At 35.7% G+C, this 22,007-nt stretch overlaps 1 protein-coding gene across 1 annotated transcript; it reads right to left on the reverse strand.

Annotated features, from left to right (window-relative positions):
• Positions 1-4,463: 4,463 nt before the first annotated feature.
• On the reverse strand, positions 4,464-20,174 carry LOTGIDRAFT_135005 (hypothetical protein; the record flags this gene model as incomplete). The annotated part of the gene is made up of 5 exons (XM_009068807.1): positions 4,464-4,613; positions 5,420-5,644; positions 7,938-8,089; positions 8,763-9,020; positions 20,105-20,174. 5 exons carry the CDS (start codon positions 20,172-20,174, stop codon positions 4,464-4,466), a joined length of 855 nt encoding a protein of 284 aa, XP_009067055.1.
• Positions 20,175-22,007: the final 1,833 nt, after the last annotated feature.

Raw genomic sequence — 22,007 nt, forward strand, 5'->3', positions numbered from 1 at the left:
CCTCCTATAAGATAGCATGTCGGGTATTTCAGAATAAGCATGGCTTTGGAAGTCTTGGGTTTGTCCGTGACAAAGGCTGTAACTAAGGTGATGCCCATGACATGAAGTTGTAGTGTGCTCCCAGTCTAAATCTTTTCGGGGAGTCCACATTGTCACATGTCAACCAACATCAACTTTTTGGGTTTTTCGATAGAAGCATGGCTCTAAAACTTTAAGTCGTGGGAATTGACCACAACATGGATTGTGGTAGTACATAGAATTGTTCATGCCCTCGTAATGACTCGTATCAGTTATACAGGACTTCACATTATACAGCCAACCAAAACATCTTGTTGGACATCTTGAAAGAAGTGTGGCTTTAACACCCAGAGGCTGATTGTTGACCGCGGCAGTGGTGGAACCAGATTTACGTCCGAGGGGAGGGGCGACATATCTGAGATTGCCGGAATCTCTAACCTAATGATGAGATTTTTGCCCGAAAAACTTGCTTTCGAGGCTGCCCCCTCTGCCCCTACCCCCTTTGGTTCCGCCACTTGACCACGGTATATGCCTTGAACTAGAATTGTTGGGGCCCATCAGGAACTGAAACTAGAGTGAACTCACATAGCATCTCACCATTTTGTAATTAATTTATTATTCCAATCAACTTGGATGTATTTCAGACTAGATAATCCAGATAAGATCAATGAAAAGAGGTTTGGCCAAGTATGAACTGGCAGACAGAAAACCTCAGTTGTAATTAATTTATTATTCCAATCAACTTGGATGTATATTGGACTAGATAATCCAGATAAGATCAATGAAAAGAGGTTTGGCCAAGTATGAACTGGCAGACAGAAAACCTCAGTTGTTATCCTTGTAAAAAAGATGATGTTACTTTCTTCACATTTTATACGCAACCGAAATTCTCTTCATAAACATAGATGTTATTTATTTACAAAAAAAACAAAACAATGTTCTCAATTCTCAGCGTTATTAGTAATAAACAATTGTGGTCTTGTTCATCAATATTTGGGTTATCTCCCCCTAATTTCACCCGTGTTTCTGTTTAACTGTTAAAATAATTAGAGCAATTTTATAATCTGTTAATTTGTTCCAACTCGGTTATTAAAGTCTTGAACTATCCTACCCTTTTCTTTTAACTTGGTATAAATATTTCATTGATGAATACCTCGAGATATTATAGTATATTTTATCAATGGTTTCTGGAGTGAAATATGACGTGTTAACTGTTGTAGAAAACCTTTCAGACCAAATCCTTATACATCTGCTCAAGTATTTGACTTTGAAAATTTTAAATACTGTGTGCGACAGACAGTGTATATATGTTAAATACCACTGTCAAATCCCTTCATTGGCATTGTACATAGTTTCACCTACATACACTAAACTTAGACCGCTTACAAGAAAAATTCTTCTGTCTTTGAAACTTTTTCCCTCATTGCATACACTTCCACATTTGAAATATAAAGAGATTCCGTGTGATCGGCCTACATTCTGCGTATTTATCAAATATTTCTGTTTCCCACATTGTCCATAGTTCCACATTTAAAAAAGTAATGATATTCCTTGTTATATTGGGTAACGTTATAAGAAGTATCTGTCCTCGTACAATTTCCCCTATTCCCCAATGCACATATAATTATTGCTAGTCTTCATAGGCTCAATCAGGAGCAAAATAGCCCATTTCATAACTTTTGACCACATGGCTTGTTTGTTTTAACGTTATGTAAAAACTGGACAGACGGTATCACCTACGTTAACCTGGACCCTGGCGTTGGCACCTGATATCGACTCGGGACTGAACCGTCTGGTGATTATCACGTACTGATCACCATATGTCCAAACAAACACCAGGTTGGAAGGTGAATGATGAGCCCTTCGTTGAAACTCCGGTCAGTACATGACATTTCTACTGTTTTTAATGATCGGTGTTAACTTCTCCCAGATGAAATCAATATTCTACTTTAGATAGTATTTATAGCTTTGATCTGGTACGAATGGAGTTTTACGTTCTATAATCTTACTCCAGTATTTCCATTGCGCTGTGTATATAAATATAGGATACTTAAAGTGATTGCGAAATCGCGGACGCTGTTAGCATCAATTTCCACCATTGCAATTTGCAAGGACCCTAGCAGTTGTGCGATAGTGATCAAAAACGGACGAGAAAAGGAATGGTTCAAAGAAAAGTCATAAGTGGCAACGATACAAATACAAAAGCTACAAAATCTCTTTCTAATCCCTGGAGGACATCGTCCGTATTTCTTTGCTACTCAACGGCACGTAACAAGAGAAGACGAAACGTTTTCGAAATCAGATCTTATAAAATGGACAACTGGACGCAGAGCAGTAACATGGATGTCCAACCTGTATCAGGGGCAACTTCATAAATAAATAGATCATTTGAATCAAAACACAAAAATTTATTAAAACGCAATAATATTTACAGTATATTTACAAATAGACATATTTACAATTTACAAAATAGTGAAAATAATGAATGGTGTCTGTATTTATGTATCTAAAGATGGGTATACGTTCAATTCACCCAAATCTCGACAGTATCTCATCTCAAATGAATGTTTTAAACCCTGTATTGCACTATTAGATTCGACATATAGTCTCTTTCAGGGTGAAAGAACACGAGTTAAGTACAGTAAATAAGGCACAGTATCATTCAATCACAGTTTGAAAATATTCAAAAGCAGCAGAATTGTCGAGAAAACTCAGAGTTTATTTGAGTATTGTCTGATTGTCTGAATGCACCATCCTTAAATCGTTCTCAAAACACAGATTGAGACAATCCCCGCGAAGTATACCCAGCATCTCTTGTTGGTCTTATACATTACAATCACATAGTTATCAGAATCATAACACTGTGTCATGTCCTGCTTTGTTTTACACTATCCTGCATATTTTAACGTTGTTTCTGTGTCGTACTATGCAGCACTCTTTCGACATTGTCCAACACAATTCTGCGCCATCCTGCCACCGTTTCACCCAATTTAAGAGTGTGTCAATGTTACAAATATTAATAGTGCCAGTGTTCCAAACTGCTATCAGATGTGTTCGCATGTGTTTGATAATGTCTGATATCATAGCAGTCCTATAAAGTCTCACTCTATCCGGCGGTTTATAGTCACGATTTACACTGGCTGCGATTCCTCTATAATATCACTATCTATATTTTTATAAGGTTGTTTCATGTATTTCTCAGTTTGTGGTATAGGTTTAATAAATTTATTGTCTGTATACGGTGATTTATTAAACTTGTTCTCGGGGTTTATACCCTGTTTGAGATATTTATTGTCTGAACAGTAGGTGAACGGCTTAGTCATTGGTGTTAAGATGGGATTCGGCCGCGTCAAGGACGTGTTGTAAGGGTATCCTACGATGGTTTCCTCGGGCATGTTCCTCCAGTTGGTACCCCCGGGGTAATTCGGTCCACTGAAACGCATGTTGGGGTGGTCCGATAGAGGATGTCGCTCTCCCTGACTGTAAACTGAAGGACAGGGACTTAGTTCTTCGTCTGGGGTAATATCCATCACCAAAAACCTTTTATAATTTCCCGATTCGGACATCTGATCGCTGGGGTCTCCCTCGGATGAGTGCTGGACGGAGCTACCCAGACTGTATCTATGAGGGTTATCTTTAGATAAAGCACTAGCTCGGGGGTAGTTGGTGTATTGGTTGGGATTAGGACTTCCATGTCCGCTGCCACCATGTTTAGAAAGGCACAGTGTTGTATTAGAACTATTAGAAACCGCCATCTCTAACGCGTTTCGTTGTTGAAGTTTCTTCTGTTTTAAGGCTTCCTTCTCGGTTCGTTTTTGTTTTCTACGTTGAATACACGTTACACAGATAACAATGATGATGATTGTGAAGATAACACCCCCTACAGCACCCAGAACGATCACGTGGAGAGGAATTTCTTGACTGTCGTCTTCGGCATCCACTGAAAAGATAAACAAAATAAATCCAATGCCATTCTATAATACATATATTCTCCTCAGAAAGTTCTCTTTTTATTTTAAATTTAACATTTTCTGGTTGAAATAATCTGTCACATTTTCCCTCAAGTCAACCCCCGTGAAAGATAATTTATTATCAACAAAACAATTATAATTTTGTCATTTTACGCCCAATTTTCAGAGAAAACTCCTTGAATTTTAACATTTTCAAATTAAAACTCGAAATAAAGATCTGTGAAATGAGTTGATAAAATCTAAAATATTTGATAAAATCTGTGAAATACCAGAAAAAAAAATGACGATGGAAGAATTTGGAGGGCGTTTGTTGACAGTTCTTGTTAACGACTAAAATTACAAGTTGAAAGTTTTTTATTTCTGAATAGTGGCAACCACTTGAAAGATATCTCGACACAACTTTTTACTATCTCAAGTTTTAAAGTGGTTCTGATAATTTCTTGATATACAGAGAATCACCAAGCTAACAAAAACTTAAAACTTAAAGAATGGATACAGACCTTTAGCGTTCTGACACCCCCGTTCATCTTTTCCACTTCTACAATTAGGTACACCGTTACAGATGAGATTCCTGTTTAAACAAACATCATCACAGCTAAACTCTCCCTTCAAACATACCTTAGGCTCTGAAAGGAAGAGATTTTGTTGTTACCTGAATAGGCGACGAAGGCGATCAATGTTTTGGAGACAGAGGTCGGATACATTTAGGGATTATACCTTGATATCTTTGGGGTTTCCAAACAATTAGTTCGCTACCTCTTGTTATTATATTATTTTTCGAGGAATGCTCGACAATTTTAATAATATTTATGGATATTTAGGTATTTTTTAGTAAGATCTATTTAAGGCCGATATTTTCACTTCTAGTATTCGTATACTCAAATGGAGTGAAGACATTATGGTTGGTGTCGCTTTCAAACCTTCTGGAACACCCTATTACACTTAGAATGGGTTTATCAACTCGTCATCCCTTTCAGAGATATGTATACATCATTTTACTAGTAAAGCTAGATATTTTAAGCCTACCTTTATCTTTCTCTGTATGTAAACCAAAACTTTCACTGGTTTCTGTTTTAATATCAGCATCCGCTATAACAACAATGTCTTAAAACATTAGGTCAAAATGGATGACAAATTAACAGCGAATTGTCTAAAATTCATTGATAAATATCATAGTCTGAATCCAATGAGGAAATTGACTAAAGAAATGGTGAGAATCAACAATCGAACAGAGTTGGGGTCGGGCGACACTAGGATTCCTATTATTGCAGGTTAAACTACAGACAGTTTTATACTTTTTCAGACATTCCAGGTGCAATTAAATACCATTAAGGAAGAGTAGATGGCAGGAGCTGGGGGACCCTGAGAAACTTATTATTACAGGTTAAACTCAAGACGATTTTATATTTTTAAAATGGCTACTTACTGACTCTGAATACAGAGTAAACAATTTTAATCCTTGGTTTTAAAGACAATCGTCGACCATAAACCCTTATAAAGATTCTATTGGTGATACTCTTCATCTCCAGGCTGCCGTCGTTACAATGTTTATCATAACGATCAATCTGTCGGGTTGAACCTTTATACAGAGCTACAAAATTCTCATCACAACGTTCAGGACTCAACATCCCCATCTTCAGTGAATTCACTGAGATCTGGAAATAGACAAGTCAAGTTTGAAACAATATATCTAGGTGGTATTGTCTAAAGTAATTTTGGTTTATTGGGATGGTTTGGACTGAGAGTCGACCAATAGGTGGGACAAATTGCTAGGTTGTTATCGGCTAAAGACAGCAATAGACATGCCAAGTTGTAGGTAATCTTAAAACCATGTTAAGATGGCATGTTGTTGGTAGAGAACTAAAGCACTTAAATAACTAGGAATGAGAAATGATCTCCAACTAGTTTTGGCCTTTTCGGTTCCTTGGATGACTTTATGGTGTATGATTGAACATCTTCTAAACTGATTATTTGAGCATCATTCTGAACTATTTCATAATTATAATATAACAAGGGCTTAAAATGAGTTTTTCTAGTCTTCTGAATAGCACCAACAATGTACCTCAACACGTAAAACCACAAGAAGTAGTAAAAGTGATCAGTGTCTATGTCAATATTTTAAATATTCGCCTGGTTTACTCTATGATCAACTCTATATCATGTTTATTTTGGATTCAGTTTGATGTCAGAAATCAAGAATCTGTTTTTCTGGTTATTTCTCTGTTATTTTTTTAATGATTTTTATTTATATTGACTTGTTTCCAAACGAATACTATACTTGTTATACACCTTGTACCCAGGTCCCTATTTTTATACAACATCTCCAGCGTTATCACTGGGTAACTGTTTGTTGGCGAAAAGTCAAACCCTAACATTACAAGCGACTTTAAAAACAATGAAGTCATGAAATTTGCGACCTTCTCCCCTTCGTTTCCTTATTTTCCTTATATCAATACACTATTTCTGTGACGTTTTTTTTACTACTATTCTTTTTATTTTAATAAACAGTCTAAATGAAATGAAATGAAATTGAGTTTTACGTCCTACTTGCTGGAGCAAGGTCACATAGTGTACAATGAGGGAAAGTTTGTCAGGAAAGCGACTTCAACCTACAATCTATTACATTCATATGCACAGTCTGTAATATACAGCTCCCAGGTGTATTATATATAGTATACAGGTGAACCTGTTCTAGGTAACGTAATAAAGTTAATATAATTCTACAGTACTGTCTTTAATTACAATATACAAATAGAATTAAGATGAACCTGTATTAAAAACTATCTTGGCTGAGTATATAATTAGTTTAAACTGTTTGTTTTAATGAAATAATGAAATCAATATTGTAGACTGTCAGTTTGCCAGGTTTGTCCCAATTCACTTATTACATTTGATCAGTTAGTTAACCAACTAACAGCTAGGGTCGCGCTGACCGTACACAGAACAGATTGAGAAAGTTCCCCCTATTTTAGTTTGTTAAGACGCCAATACCAGCGTATATACTCTTCCAGATTTACTTATTACATTTGATCAGTTTTTGTCAGATTGACCGTACAAATAGAATAAGTTTATTAAGATGTTATACCCCGAACGGGTCCAGATAGAACTTTATCTGTAAAACTGCGAGCTGAAAGACATTTGATGTGGAGAAATCCTGTTCACAGTTTTTCAAATCCATACCATAAGTTGAGCAAATCTTTAAAAAGAAATTTGACCTTCCGAAACGGAAAAAGAGAACGACTGGAGGTCAATCTATATACATGTATTCATATATAACATTAATAATGTAAAACTAGCGGAATAATCTGTAACTCGGCGAGATATAACTCATATCAATACATCTTTATAATTTATAGTTTTAGAGGGTTAACATGTAATATTTTACATCATTAAAAAATCATCTCATATAGTTTATATCTCAATCATCTTATTTCTCTATCTAACTCTCATTTATTCAGTTTATCATTCTAACGGTGACTTCAGACGAGCTCTATTCAACTAAATATGAGCAGAAGGTCTTCGTTTGTAGAATTATTATTTAAACTGTTCCGTGAGAGTGTTTATTTTCAATCAGTTATTTCAGATTCTTTCCTGTGTCAGGCTGATAGAAGTCTTTGGAGTGTAAAATATTCACTTTCATTGACGTTTCTAGGAAACATCGAGTGAGGGGGGGGGGGGGGCGAGCACGGGCCACAAAACTTTCCAAGGGGGCCACATATCAATTTATCACAATGTAAAATGATACAAGATTTGAAAGTGTGAGGGGCCGAGGGGTGCAAAGCCTGGCCAGTCTCTCTTTTGGTGGCCTCACCCCGTAGACATGCCACGGTCTATTTTGTGTATTTTTGGCTCCAGTTTAGTGATTTTGATTATAACCCAGAGTCAGAAAATTATCTCCCATTTTCATAACTAGATGTCCTGATGATTGTGAAGTGTTACTCAACTTACCCCGTATCCGTTATCAGTATGTAGTTCCCAGGTACAGTCAACTGGTTTATGTTTCGGGTAATTCGGATCGTCAGTATCCCAGAAAGGAACATCAGCAGAGTTAAGAACACCGTCTGGATTAGCCGAGTTTACTTCTATATAACTTCTACATACTGATGGCGATTCTCCTTTAAATAATAAAAATATCGTCGTCATTAGATTGATTGATTTCAAAACTAGATACAAGCTTTGAACAATATACTAATATCGTATAGAATTAAATTATCGAGTTTTCTTTCAGTATTTTAATGTTGAAAAAAAGATATGAAATGAAATAGAGTTTTACGTCCATCTTACTGCATTATTCTGTATACAATGAAATGAGAAAGCTTCCTCGAGCTCCTTGCAAGAAAGCAATACATAGATATCGACCACAAATTAACGACGTTAGGTCTAATTAAAAGAGAAAGTGTACAACACCAGTAAATTTGCAGAAAACTTTAAACTTACCATTCAATTCGCCGTCTTTTTGAGCTGAAACAGAAATACAATAAACAGATATATATAATATAGAAATAGGGACAGACTGAACTATGGGGAGAGGGTGATGGTGAGAGAAGAAGTGCTTGAGGGGGGATGCAATATTCATCTCAGACGGAGATTATCATTATCAGCACTAATTGTCTTAGATTGTGCCCACTATCATGTATTTTGGTCTCACTCATAGTAAACTACGTCACCCATCGTAAAGATAAGAAATAGGACACAAACCTTCATTAGGATAATTCATATAGGGAAAGAGAAGGTGGAGATGGGAACGTAGAAAAGTAATCCAAAGAACCTTACCACTGCCATCTTTAACATAGGAATAAACTGCTCTAAAACCACTATAGTGTAATAAATCATCAGTTTTAAATCTTAACCATAGAAACCTCGATTTAGACTCGATCAACTCCGGGAACTTATCATCACAGAACCGTCCAATCAAATCAGAATAGGCGAAGGGTCCATCTCGGACTTCAAGGTAATCATATTTACAATCGTCTGATTTCTCCAGTACAAACTGATCTCTGAAATCCAACTGGATTTTAAATCCCGGGGGTGCTGAAATAGAGAAAGAGATACAAATTATTGGGCAGGCTTAAAAATGTATCAACGACAAGAATGAATGTCAATATCCAGCATAGTAACATAATCAATTGTTGATTTTATCTGTAGCCTTCCAAATGTAATAATGAATCACAATCTGAAGATAAAGAAACCAGAGGTGTTAGCCTGGAAACCAGAGGTGTTAGCCTGGAAACCAGAGGTGTTAGCCTGGAAACCAGAATGGTATAATTTCTTGTTCTCGATGTATAGACCAACATAGAATGGCCTCTTTGAGATCTTTTTAATTCTTTTGAATGCTTCTCTTTTTATTTTGAAGTAAATAGTATCGGTTTTATTATACCCGGTTTCAGGAGAAATATAAATGGTGTAAGATCAGAAAATGTAAGATATTGAGATGACGCATTATGCAATCTGCCCCCACATTATGAAGCCATGGTGCATGGTGTATGTATATTAAAGTTTATACTGCTATCTAACCTGTTCTAACATGTATTTTATATTTTTATATTTAGTACATTGTCAGCTGGTTACATTTGTTAGACCTTTACTACAGAATATACAGTAGTCCGAATCACTGCCTTCTGGCACTGCCATTGTACCAAACAATCTGCTAGGTAGTTAGACATGATAGTTTGGTATACTCTAGTCTCATTCTGACCACAGACAACTGTCATTGTACCAAACAATCTACTAGCTAGTTAGACATGATAGTTTGGTATACTCTAGTCTCATTCTGACCACAGACAACTGCCATTGTACCAAACAATCTGCTAGATAGTTATACACGATAGTTTGGTATACTCTAGTCTCATTCTGATCACAGAAAACTGTCATTGTACCAAACAATCTACTAGCTAGTTATACACGATAGTTTGGTATACTCTAGTCTCATTCTGACTACAGAAAACTGTCATTGTACCAAACAATCTACTAGCTAGTTAGACACGATAGTTTGGTATACTCTAGTCTCATTCTGACTGCAGAAAACTGTCATTGTACCAAACAATCTGCTAGCTAGTTAGACACGATAGTTTGGTATGATCTAGTCTCATTCTGATCACAGACAACTGTCATTGTACCAAACAATCTGTTAGCTAGTTAGACATGATAATTTGGTATACTCTAGTCTCATTCTGACTACAGAAAACTGTCATTGTACCAAACAATCTACTAGCTAGTTAGACACGATAGTTTGGTATACTCTTGTCTCATTCTGATCACAGAAAACTGTCATTGTACCAAACAATCTGCTAGCTATTTAGACACGATAGTTGGTATGCTCTAGTCTCATTCTGACTGCAGAAAACTGTCATTGTACCAAACAATCTGCTAGCTATTTAGACACGATAGTTTGGTATGCTCTAGTCTCATTCTGACTACAGATACTGACTACTACGATAGTATGGGATGTTCTTGTATAATTCTGACTATAAATTGTATAATATATTGCCATTGTATTGCTTGTTTTGATTAAGACTTGGAATGGAGCTGTAAAGACGACCAGATCTGTTTCTGTTAAGTGACCTAAACTCAGCACCGATAACCAGACTATACTATAACTAACATGTGTGATGTAAAAGATAGATTATTTTTGTTACATGATCATAAAAACTTTATTTTATATTTCAAGATAAGTTCACTTTGATGTTGGGTAGCTATCCGGTAGGATACAGACTTGTTTAATATTGCTAGAATATAACAATAGACTACACTAGACTAAACTGAAAATCTGCACCGCCGAGGTTCTTTGTCTTAGTTATTGGCAAAAAGATATAAAACACCATCATATCTCATCCCTCTAGTAAGAACTGCAGAACAGGTCACGTTTTCTCGAAATGATCTTAACGCTAGGATATCCGAGAAACAGTGTTAGAAGTTAAGGCACTAGTATATCCTGGAAACAGTGTTAGAAGTTAAGAACCTAGGATATCCTAGAAACAGTGTTAGAAGTTAAGGCACTAGGATATCCTAGAAACAGTGTTAGAAGTTAAGAACCTAGGATATCCTAGAAACAGTGTTAGAAGTTAAGAACCTAGGATATCCTAGAAACAGTGTTAGAAGATAAGAACCTAGAATATCCTAGAAACAGTGTTAGAAGTTAAGGCACTGGGATATCCTAGAAACAGTGTTAGAAGTTCAGACCCTAGGATATCCTAGTAACAGTGTTAGAAGATAAGACTCTAGGATATCCTAGAAACAGTGTTAGAAGTTAAGGCACTAGGATATCCTAGAAACATTGTTATAAGCTAAGACCCTAGGATATCCTAGCGCAAAGATCGTTTCGAGAATACGCGGCAAGAACATTAGGATACAATACTTCGTTGCATTTTATTGGCCTAATAAGATAAAGGACAGTCTGCGTCTAGCAGAGTCGTTAGGATCTTTTCTGAGTGGCCGGTATATGGGACCAACCATTCCGTTGCTTGCAGTCGGTCACCTTTACGTTATGAGCGCATCCGATAAGATACTTTGAAACTCTAGTCAATACGAGCTCACCCGAATGAACGAAATCTTTTGATACTATCGACCAACGATTTACAGTGACCAAACCTTGCAATGACAACCATGTTGTTTGCTATTCGACTTTATTGGACCTTAAAAGTGTACAATAAAACTGCTAAATCATAAGGCACTTGATTGGTCAGAATGAACATCCTAAGATTTTAAATCGAAAGTGACTCGCTGAACCCTGTCAAGAATAATAAATATTACTCCCCCAATCCCATGTGTCTTAAGAACTGTATCTCTGTGTGGTCTAACACCCCTCAATTACACTGAATTATAATATTCAACACCATATTGTGTTATTTTTAAAAACCATCTCGTGACACTGCAAGCAACAGGGTTGAACGTCAAAACACTTTCTGTTAACATGTAAACACCAGAACGTCTTCAAAATATCAACTAGTGAATATAGAATCGACTACAAAGAAAGTTCAAAAAGTGTAAAAATGCTAAATTGGAATAGCGTCCTAGCAGTAGTGTAACTTAGGGAGAGGGCCATTGGCGAATGGGCCGCTTCTCGGGCCCGTGAAAGGTCAAAGGAAATGAAAATTAAACCCTCTCAATGCTCTAAATTCATCTCAGGCCATCTGAAATCCCCCAGTCTCTCCCTCCGGTCTCTAGGGGCATCGTCCAAGAAAGACATCTCTCATTTTTGGCTTCCCTTCAGTCATTTTCTGAATACGCCCCTAGTATCTTGATGTTACTATTAAATAAGTTATGAATCCAAACCATCTAGCTCCATCAACCGCAAGTAAAGTTATTATAACTCTTATCGATCTGTCGAAGGATCTCTGTAAAGACTGTAGCACATAGGATCTTAGTTTAGTGTGAACTCCAAACGACAACAGGAATACAAACACAACCTTCCCAGAATGTCTGAGCCAGATAATTGCATAATTCCTGTTAACCAATGGAAAATTGAAAACAAACCAGTTCAAACCACAGAAAAAAAACACTAAAGTTTGGCATTTCCTTTCATTAGATCACGATCATTTAAACCACTAGTGCACTAGCACCCGATGTAGAATAAATTTACACTTGGAAACCTTACTCCTTGGTGTTTGCCCCGACTTACATAATAAGTTGTATTGATGCACATAAAATAGTAACATATCCCTGACATTATTGAATTTTCCTCACGATACTCTTTAAAGATAGCACAAGGGTGTTGATTAATGTAAGTTAAAATAGTACTAATGCACCGAAAATATTAACTTGGCATTTCCTTTAAATTGGTTGAAATCATAAAAATCCACTAACGTAACACAATGTAACTCAAATCTCGAGATAAATTACCACTTAAAAGACACCGTATGACCTTTAGCCTGTATTAAAAAGTGTAGAGGTTGCGTACAGTCTGTCTACAATATGTTAGGTCATTCAATTAGACAGTTTGACCCTAATGTACTTATTATAATAATAATTTCAGGGAGTTTCCAGTTTTCTATAAAGTAAAATTAAGTTCAATAGGTTTCATTGTATAAAGGAGAATTAATACATTCTATTTTTAGAAAGTTTGAAATGAAAACCTTGCTCTAGAAACTTGGACTGATGTAATAAGTTTTGAAATATTTTTTGTAACGGTTGTTTCTAACGAGGTAGTATCAAGGATTATTAGTGTTTAAAACCATTGCACATTATTGTCTGACTGGTGAGATACTTAAACTTAAAATAACGGAGAACAACAGACCGGTTCCCTGACTTGATGGTTCGGAAGGGAAAGTAATATATCAAGAGGGGCCATGGTGTATTGTTATTTAGTTGCCATAATGGGCACTGCTCCCCTCCATCCAACCCATCCCCCACCCCAGTTTCTATAGGCCTGGAGCACAATTTTATGGTACACACCGTTTCGACAATCGACATTGTCATCATCAGTTGAAACAATAAAGTATAAAAACTGAAAGTATAATATCATTCTAATTTTCATTCCACAAACATTTCTCTATATCATTTCACTTTTTATAAAGATACCAGATTTTATATTTCATTACATCTAACCTGGGGCAAGTCTCAATTTCACTTTCTAGTATTTTGTGAAAATATTTGGGTAATATCAATTGCATGTTTATTTGAGAGAGGGGAAGTGTTTTGTTAACGATGATGTCGACTAGATTGGAGTTAAGTACCGAGATCTCAACAGTTCCACATGTCGAGATGGAATCGGTGCCAAGTTTCCTGACAATCACAACAGTTCCTAATGTTAGATAACGAATTTACCTTCTGGATGAATTCAGGCGTGTAGTTTTAGCAGATTGGAGACATACACATGTTAGATGACTCTGATAAAGTCGCTATATTAAAGGCCATTCAGACATACCTAAACTAGAAATTTCACTTTCTATTTCTATGTCTTTTCTATATAATGTATATGGCAGAGTTTCAATAAAAGACGACTTTCTAACGAGGATAATTCTGGACATAGATGGATTTGAAGACTCAAATTTCGACAGTGAGCTGTGAACACAATAACTGATTAGCTCAGCTAAAAATTCCCGTTTAAAAAGGGAGTGTTTTCCAGCTTTATATAAAAACAGAATTGATGACTAATATGCCTTCCAATGACAGTAATTCATGTTTAATCAACTTCATAACGTTTTCAAATAGTCCAAATTACAAAACGTTTTTCATCGCATCATTTTGATTTCAATAAGATGTTAAACTATTACAACGATAAAGTCTTTGAATGGCATTTAGCAATTGTGAGTACGATATATAGATATAGCTTTATAGAATAACAATCACTGGTTAAAGTTTTATGCAACGTTTCGACGTGTTTCCCCCGTGTTTCCGCCTGAGGACGACGGGCGAAACATGTCGAAACGTTACATAAAACTTTAAGCAGTGATTTTTGTTCCATAAAGCTGTGTCTATATATCGTACAACGATATTACAAAATATATTTGTATATCAAGTAATTCGGTGAACACCCACACTTTAACCTGGCGTAATACTCATACTCAGTAACAATTTCAAACCAGTTGAAATATAAATTTTGTAGTCAGGCTGAAGAAAGTATGCGCTAGCTTAAAAAAGGGTGTGAAGGAAGAATCTGGGACATCAGACGTCTAGTAATCTACCCAGAGTTTGATATAAGTTAGGTAAGGATATGAACGGTTTATGATAGTATTTTATGAGTAGGTATAACAGGTATAATGAGAATGATGTAAAGATACAGGTATAATGAGAATGATGTAAAGATACAGGTATAATGTGAACGAAGATCAGATAAAACTAGTATACATGGATTCCACGATATGATAACATCTCTTTTATTTTGTATTTTTATCACACAGATGAAGTTTTGATGCGAATATAACAGCTACGGAATTCAAGGAACGGAACTAAAATCTTTATAGAAATTGTAAAAGAAAGAGAGATGAAAAGAAACAGAATGGATACAATTTCAATATGTTCTTCTTTGGTCACTGTATGAAGTTTATAATACGACAAGCTTTAAACTCCAATGCATACATAGCACAATAAGGAACGAAGGAGTATGACATAAAACCAATTCTTTTAGTGCAATACAATCGGACATTAAACTCCTTTTCATTTCATTAGTCCAAAAATATACAGAACAGTAGGACATCTAACTACATATTTCATTAGACCATTGAACGTATTTCACTAAATTAGCCCAGTAAACAAAATCTACTTTTAAATTAGTAGGCTAAGTAAAACTTCAATGCCGTTTATAGCCCTATACAGAACAGTAGGACAGTGTTTAACAGTGATTTGTCAGTGAATGAGGTGTTTGACAGAGATATAAACTGTGCCAGGGTTGTGTTGTGATATACATCAAGTATATAGATTGTGTAGGAGGACCACTGATACAAGACAGAGATAAAATAGTAATATTTTTACACAGAGATACTTCATTGACTATATCTTGTTGATTTTGGCTGGTAGAGAGAAAACTATGGGTAGTTTTGGCTATGTATCCTGAATCAATTTCTGCCCGAACTTGAAAGAGGAAGGAAGGGGGGGGGGGGGGATTAGCTCCAAAATATCAAGAATTATTCACAAATCATGTCACTGACACTGAGTTCACGATTCAATAGTTGAAATATATCGATCTTTGATCTTTTGAATTGTTATTTGGATCGGGTTGGATTGTTTTCTCTTTGTTATTTTTTATTGTATGTTGCCTCCGTATCGTTTAGATATTTCGACTTATTACTAGCTGATTTAGAATTGGAAAAGTATAACGTATACCAGTGTTCTCAAAATATAAATGTTATGTTTGTAACGATTTATGATATTGTCGGGTTGTGATTTATTCTGTTAAAACGATCACCATGAAGCTATAAAATATAAAAACAGTAATAGACAATACTCTATTGGGTGATTAGAGGGTTAATGTCTATTTGAGTAGAGATAATATACAAACACTGAAATAAAACCACTTGTTTAGTTTATATACAGATTGTAAAATATCACTGTTAGTAGATATTACTTCTGGTACCTTAGTTGACATACTTTAAATAAAGAGGAACTGAAAAGTTTGCCGGATAATAAATAGATAATAGTTGCTTTACGTTTGTTTTCCATTCACTAAAATTCGAAATCAGACTGGTATTCCCGTTGATACACATAAAATCAGAGGAAAAGATTTTTTTAGGCTAATAGCTAGGCACTGGTCGCTTTACGGTTTTATCCATTCAGACTGAGTCGAAATCAGACCAAACAGAGTTTTGACATGATTTATATCTTACAGAACTTCGTACAGAGCCACAAATTTATCTGGAAGTTCGATTGACACTCGAAATAAAGACTAGAGATACATTCCGAGGTAAACACCCGCATTTATCAAATGTTAAAACAATTTCACCATCTGTTTGATAAGTCTAAAAACACAGCTATGTAAATTGTGTCAATACATATTTTTGGCCCAGAATAATGCGTTTTTCTGTAAAATCATTTACAGACACAGTTTAAAAGAGAAGTGAACTGTTTTTTTTTTATGTAATATCAGGGTAATGTGGAAACTCTCATTAATCTGATCATTATGTTTGTACTTAAAACTGGAAATATGTGGGCCCTAGTCTGCTTTGAAATAGCTATTTATTATATATATAATTTATTAATCATTAATAGAGATAGGTAATATAGGCTAAGCCTCAATCCTTTTCATAATGTATATCTTTGAAAATATTTGTGAATAAAATATAAATTTTGTTCACTATTTCACACAGCGAGAGTCCTGTATTATCATTCTCATTGTCGAATATTTGAATGATGCCACGCTGCAGTCAGGGATTTTCAACTTAACAGTCTTTTCAAAGAGTTCACTACCAAATTAATAACTTTATGATGGTGATATAGAAATAGAATGAAAATCTACCTATATCTTAGCGTTCTAGATGAACTTTGCCATAACTTCTAGATTCCCCACTGATACACCATAATATAGGTCATCTTTTAATCTTAAAACAATAATCCAACTCCAGTCAAACTCTATGTTTTTATTATAACAGATTGTTCTCTCTGACACCCTCCCACGTTTCCTTCCGCCTTCATAGAGTGCAAACAGGTAGGACGTAAAACTCCTTTTATCTCGCATGTAGCCATGTAGCCATTGTCATTTCATCATCGCTCAGTAAATAAATGATAGTTGACAGAACGATACATTGGGGCTGTCAGTATCAGAAAATTCCGAGTAGAAAAGAGACAAAGAATACATTAGGTTACCATGTTTCAAAAACCTAAACATACTGTAACAGAGGGGCTATCAGTGTAAGAAAATTGTCTGATCAGATTTAACTTCAGAACAAACCAACATCTCACTCCAGCTGCACGACATTGTCAGAACATTATAACAAAACGACAACAATAATATCAATTTCAAATTTCCTAAAAACTTCTTTGTAGTGTGAGGATATTGAAGCCGACCCCAGGTGATGTAAAAGATATAAGATGTGAATATTTAAACAATATCTACATTATGATACAGCTCTGTATTGTCTGAAATGCCAAACTCTCAGAATCAACACCCAACTGTGAAAAAAACAAAGTTTGAAATCTAAACAAGTTCTATCTGGTTAGAAGATATTATAATTTATAAACTAGAACTGGAGTGGGTGGGTAATAAATATATTATAACTTTTCACTTTCACATTCAATAAGGTTTTAGACCTGGACTCAAAGGTAATAAGCAGTTAAATCCGTCCACTGGGCCAGAGTCATTTTCTGGCTACGGATCATATCTGACTACGGATCATATAATATCTGACTACGGATAATATCTGACTATGGATTATATCTCACTACGAATCATATTTAACTATGGATCATATCTGACTATGGATCACATCTGACTACGGATCATATCTGACTATGGATAATATCTGACTACGGATCATATCTGACTATGGATCATATCTGACGACGGATCATATCTGACTATAGATCATATCTGACGACGGATCATATCTGACTATGGATCATATCTGACTACGGATCATATCTGACTATGGATCATATCTGACTACGGATCATATCTGACTATGGATCATATCTGACTATGGATCATATCTGACTATGGATCATATCTGACTACGGATCATATCTGACTATGGATCATATCTGACTACGGATCATATCTGACTACGGATCATATCTGACTATGGATCATATCTGACTGCGGATCATATCTGACTGCGGATGTGAAGGGTTTGTTAGTTATACCTCGGAGATATTCAAGATAACTTGACAGCCTAAAGAACACCTATTGCTTTTAAAATAAACCAAAATCAAATTATACAACTTCCATCATTGAGACAAACACTTGGATCGTTTTGTTACACCATCATGAAAGGTGTTCTAGCTTACAACTTGGAGATGATTACTAATCGATCAGAAATATTTAAAATAACTGATCTCAAATCTTGTCCCTCTGTCTCGAAACCAATTGCTTGATGTCCCCTGGTTCTACCGATGTTATTGTTCCGGCAATCAAGTCTGAGTTTTACATTTCATCTTTACTGGCAGTGGTTGAAGTAGATCAGTGAGGGCCCGTGGACGTGGTCCAGCCAGTCCCTATTGAAGTGGAGTTTAGTAGTTTTACTAATGTTATTGTTCTCTACAACCAACTGAGATTAAAGACGGAATTAACTGTTGAACATAGAATGAAGAGAATGAAGGAATGTCTGAAGAATGGTGGAGTAAACTCAAACCAGGTTTTATACTCTATGGGGATCTAACTTTGTATCTATTGTATCTTCATCTTGACTTATATTTTATATGTCAGATATTGTATCATTTTCTATTGTTGGTAGATAACCAGGTCATGTCAAAATTCTCTTATTGAAGAGGAAGAGTAGGAGGGGGCTAATTCCTTAGTTCTTAAAATAAATACACACTTACTCCAACGTACAAACTCAGCCAAACGTATACAGGTTATGTGCATGAGAAGGTGAGGTGAAAAGACAAATCGGGAGAGGGGGGGGGGGGGGGGGGTGGAGGTAATCCTTTGACTATGATAAAAATGTCCCTTCTATACACCAACCCTCTCCACACATTCTTTCAAACCGTTTTGGAATCAGATTAAAAAGCTTAAAGAAAGGAGTAAATATTGGAAGATACAGAAGCAACCTCCACCCTCTTCTTGCCCCCACTCACACGCTATACAAATACAGCCTCATCTCCTGTCATCGTAGAGAACATTTAAACAGTCCTAGAAATCAATCACACGTCACAGTGCATGTTTATTCTCATTAAAATACTTCCCAGAACAACGCCCACAAAACCTCTTCATTATTGAATTGTTAAGTAAATAACAAACATCTTAAAACAGAAAAGATTCATGAAGTTTTTTCTCCACCAATTTGAAACGGAATGAAATAAACAGGAGAACTCTGATTATGCCATTTAGAGTTCCATTTAAATGCCAATATTCTCAATCTGCAGGTACCATTAATGTCATTAAAAGTGAGTAGGAAATGCCAGAAACAGCATCGTGCCATCTCGTATTCTGAAATCATTATGTATTGTTATGTTTAGAAGCTTTATTTTGGCACTCGATCGTGCACTAGCACGTGTGTTTAAAAGAGCATGTTTATTGTGCACCGAGTTTGGCTGGGATGCGAGAACGGAGTTGATTGGTTGTATTGATAACTATTATTATTTCCTGAGTCTGAGTTAAGAATTTCCCTTGCAGCGGCTAGAAGCTATTTACAATATTGAGAGAGAGCTAGATCATTCGGTTCATGAGGGGCTTGAAAATGTGGGAACTTCTCGTATATTCTCGATTGATCAGATACCTTCAAACGTGAAATGTGCTGGAATTTCATTCTGTCATTTAGCGCTAACTGTGGCTTAAAAATGGGGGAACCCCTTGGCGATTCCAAGTATATAATGGTTAACAGAATCTGCAATGTAAACATTACCCTTTTCAGATACCATTGAGGAGGCTCTCAACAATACCCAAAAAAAGCCAAAAAGACGTTAGACTACCTTTTTAAATATTGAACACAATCTGTATTGTTAGTCTTCAGATGACATACTGACATTACAGCGGAAAGCGGAAACCCCTTAAGGCCTACCGAAAAAACCCAAAAATGTTAGCTTACCTTCTAAATATTGAACACAATCTGAATTATTATGATACATATTAGGATAGTTGGGACTGTAGAATTCCATCTTCTTCCAGTTTCCGTGGGTAAAATTCCAGCAGTTGATAGGAATAACATCGTGGATCATTGGAGGAGGTCGGACTGTTAGGGATGCTGGACGACGACCTGGAATAGAAAAGGACAATTGTTGATTATACAAGAAAAAGTAACGATAACGTGCAAACAGTAGGTAAAAAGTCGATACAATTAGTGTAAATGTGGCTACGTTTCGGGACGTATCTCTTTATCAAGCGAAAAAAACAAAAATCAAAAGTGGATGAGAAAGGTGCTATCTCTAGAAGAACAACACTAATCTTAACAACTTGTTTTTACGCTCTATACGATTCTCTGTATGTAATTTGAAACGTTGCTAAGGGAAGGAACAATATATTCATTATAGTGTTTGTTGTTATTTATCTCTATATACAGATGGTAGTTGAAATCAAGCTCTATCAGCTGGTAAAGCATTATAAGAACAACTAAATAGGAAGCTTAAATTGAGCTTTATCAGCTAGAAAGGCTTATATACAGATAGCTGAAATTGATCTCTATCAACTAGTAAAGTAAATATCTCGACTTTTATATCGCTATAAAATGATGTTATTTTTTCATGAATCAGAAAGAACAGAATGCCATCAATCTACCTTCCTCAATAATATACGAGTAATATATCTACCCTCCCTTCCTAAAATATCATACATTATTATGATTTATCACTATATACAACAATGCTTTTAGCATACTTTAGTAATGACAAATTGGCAACAAAAACACGTATATTCTCAATCATTCTTAGTCACGAACCAATTTGTCTCTATTAGATGACCACAATTAATGCCAGTTGCCACCACATTTTATCAGAACCAAGATAATTTATTGAAAAATTTACATTTTACATGTGATCTCTCCAAAATAATCAAACCTCAGAGCAACAAATAAAGAGATCCGTCTCAAATTGTGACACATGTTCCTAAAAAGTCTTGTAGTCAACTTTTTCTGTGGTCAGAATGAGACTAGAGTATACTAAACTATCGTAACTAACTAGCTAGTAGATTGTTTGGTACTACAGTGTATATCAGTTTTCTGTGGTCAGAATGAAACAAGCCTCAATTCAAAACAAGTCAATTAAAAACGGATTTTGCAATTTCAATGGCAAGATTATACTGATAACCAAAGTAAGAAATTTGTGAGTTACAAAGTTTTAATTTCGGACTATGCAAATTTAACAGACAGACTCCGTTTTGCTCTTTGTTATTTCCAATATAAGTTCTAAATAGGATAAGTTTTTATCAGTAAACATGCAATTGGTATTTCCTGAATCTAAATCAATTCAAGATGTTTATTATTTAACACTGATGTGTGCTGTTGTTTCACGCACCTGCCTGTGCACGTTACATGTATTGTTATGAAGGGAAAGATGGCTGCACGCGATGGTGTATGTATACACGCTAACAGATGTACACAAACAGTAGAAATACGTGGCGAGTTGAATCAGCAAATTAACTTCCTGTTCCAACTCATTTAAAACTTCTGCTACATAATATAACTTTCTAGGCGTTTCATGTCTGTTGTCAGAGTTGAATTTTCAAAGACACAGCAAAGCAGTTGTAACTTAAACATAGAGAAAATGGACGATCCAATGAGTTCACACCTTTTTCCTGTTTCAACTCTCTGTAGACTTCTGCTACATGATAAATATGGCGTTTCAATTCTATAATGTCCATGGCAGAATTGCAATGTTTTCTAAGACATAGCAAAGAGTGTCAGTCTCTAAAATGTGTAGTTTGAAGGGTCGTCGACACGAAGCAGCCCCACAAACGCTTGTAATTTTCCCTTTCACTTAAGACACCTGGGTAGAGTA

The sequence above is a fragment of the Lottia gigantea genome (genome assembly GCF_000327385.1).
Source record: "Lottia gigantea unplaced genomic scaffold LOTGIsca_94, whole genome shotgun sequence".
Taxonomy (NCBI): domain Eukaryota; kingdom Metazoa; phylum Mollusca; class Gastropoda; family Lottiidae; genus Lottia; species Lottia gigantea.